The 1,878-nt window shown below is 64.6% G+C and overlaps 1 protein-coding gene across 1 annotated transcript; it reads right to left on the bottom strand.

Moving 5' to 3' along the window:
* Window positions 1-6: 6 nt before the first annotated feature.
* Window positions 7-1,837, bottom strand: LOC117800437 (patatin-like phospholipase domain-containing protein 2; the record flags this gene model as incomplete). Its single annotated transcript, XM_034652976.1, has 4 exons — window positions 1,116-1,837; window positions 961-1,026; window positions 380-589; window positions 7-82 (listed from the first exon to the last, which is right to left on the bottom strand). Coding segments are annotated over exons 1-4 (643 nt in total), but the record flags the coding sequence as incomplete, so codon positions are not given.
* Window positions 1,838-1,878: the final 41 nt, after the last annotated feature.

Below are 1,878 nucleotides of genomic sequence, written 5' to 3'. Positions count from 1 at the left end.
GGGGGCACCCTACGCACGCACCGTTGCGCCTCAGGAAACGCAAACCATCCCTATAGCCCTGCTTGCACATCTCTCGCAGCACCTGAGGCAGGGCGATGGTAAATTAGAGCACGCGGCCACATGCGCCCTGTCCTGCCCCCTGGAGGCCCTGGCGTCCCTGTAACCCCTCCCCTCCACCAAGCCAACTTGGATCCAGGCTGGACGGGCGGCCCGGTGGAGAGGCCCTGCAGGCCACAGCACTCTTCCTCGGCCCTGAGAAGGTGCTGTCCCGGCCCCACCCCAGCCTGGGCCCGTGGGAAAGGCCATGTGGCAGCTCGCTCCCTAGGCACCGGGCGGGGAGCGGCCCTGCAGGCCCCCACCTCCCCTGCGCAGGGCTCACCGTGGGCTCCGGCGGGAACAAGGCCTTGGACAGGCGGTACAGATTACGCAGGTTGAACTGGATGCTGGTGTTGGTGACCCGGAGCTCATGGATGTTGGTGGAGCTGTCCTGCGGGCAGATGTCACTCTCCCCCGAAAAGGGGGACACGGTGATGGTGTTCTTGAGCTCATAGAGCGGCAGGTTGTCTGAGATGCCGCCATCAACATAGCGCTGCGCCAGGACACATGGTCACACGGGGAGGGGCCTGAGGACCAAGCTGGCGAGCCCACTGGGCCACCTTGGGCCCCACCCAGCGGCTACTTCCTTTGTGCCTTTCACTCACTGGGCACTGGCCACAGGCCTGCCTGCCGCGGGGCAGATGGCTAGACCACGGGCGGGGGGTGGAGACAGCCACAGGAAGTGTGTGTCTCCAGGGGGCCAGCCTGCTGTTGAGCAACTCGGGGAAGTGAGGCAACAGGCAGCGGTGGGAGTAAGGGGCTGGGGAGGGGGCGCTGGTGGCCTTCCTCTTCCCCTCTGCCTTGTCCCACTGCTCACACAGTGGCCAACTCTTATCACCCGGTAACGCGCCAGGGGATACTTACTACGCCCTGGAGGGAGGGGGGGATGAGGCCACAGTACACGGGAATGAAGGTACTGCACACGTTGGCCTGTGGGGCAGGGAAGAGGGACAGGGAGGCGGTGGTGAGCACAGGCCTGGAGTTCGTAGTGCACCCCACGCGGTGCCACCAGGGCCCACCTGGATGAGCTCGTCCTTGGAGCTGAAGTGGGATATGATGACGTTCTCGCCATCAGAGACACGGGTCAGGGAGATGCCCAGGCGCCCACTGGCACGCTCGTGGCTGTCAGCGGGCAGGGTCTTCAGCAGGCAACCCCGGATAGTCTTCACCAGGTTGAAGGAGGGGTGCAGTGGACCCAGGAACCGCTTCCGGGCTTCCTTAGACACCTCGATGATGTTGGCACCTGCCTCACCTGTGTCAGCAGGGCCAAGGGTCAGGGGCCAGCACACCTGGCTTAGCGCACCCCCCATGGTTCCATCCCCGGAGTCCCAAAGCGCACAGACTCACGGCATTTCCAGCTACCCTGGAGAATTCCCAGTGTCCAGCAGAGGGCCTGGCCCACCACTGGGACTTTTGCTACCTGCCCCTGGAGAGACAGAGGCAGGCCACCACCCCGGGAGGGCTAACAGCTGCAGCCAAGGCCTGCCCTCTGCCTGGTATTTCCCAACTGCTTCGCCCGATCCATGAGTCACTGGGCCAGGCCTGGCCTGGTCCCCAGCCTGGGAAGGGGGGATGGCAGAGGTTCAACCCTGACCAGCCTTAGCCTTCACCCACTTGGCCAGATCCAGATCCAGGGAGCACGGCCCAGGCCTGTGGGCATGAGGCTGGAAAGAGTGGGGTCCCACCACCCCTGAGAAAGCACGATCGTGACCCATTGCAGCCAAGAACAAGCCCCTGCCAAGACTCTTCGCGGGAGCCCGCGGGTGCTGGCCTCACACAAAG

This window comes from Ailuropoda melanoleuca, unplaced genomic scaffold (genome assembly GCF_002007445.2).
Source record: "Ailuropoda melanoleuca isolate Jingjing unplaced genomic scaffold, ASM200744v2 unplaced-scaffold70400, whole genome shotgun sequence".
Lineage (NCBI taxonomy): Eukaryota > Metazoa > Chordata > Mammalia > Carnivora > Ursidae > Ailuropoda > Ailuropoda melanoleuca.
Note: the sequence above shows the minus strand (reverse complement) of the source record. Positions and strands in the feature narration are given on the sequence as shown.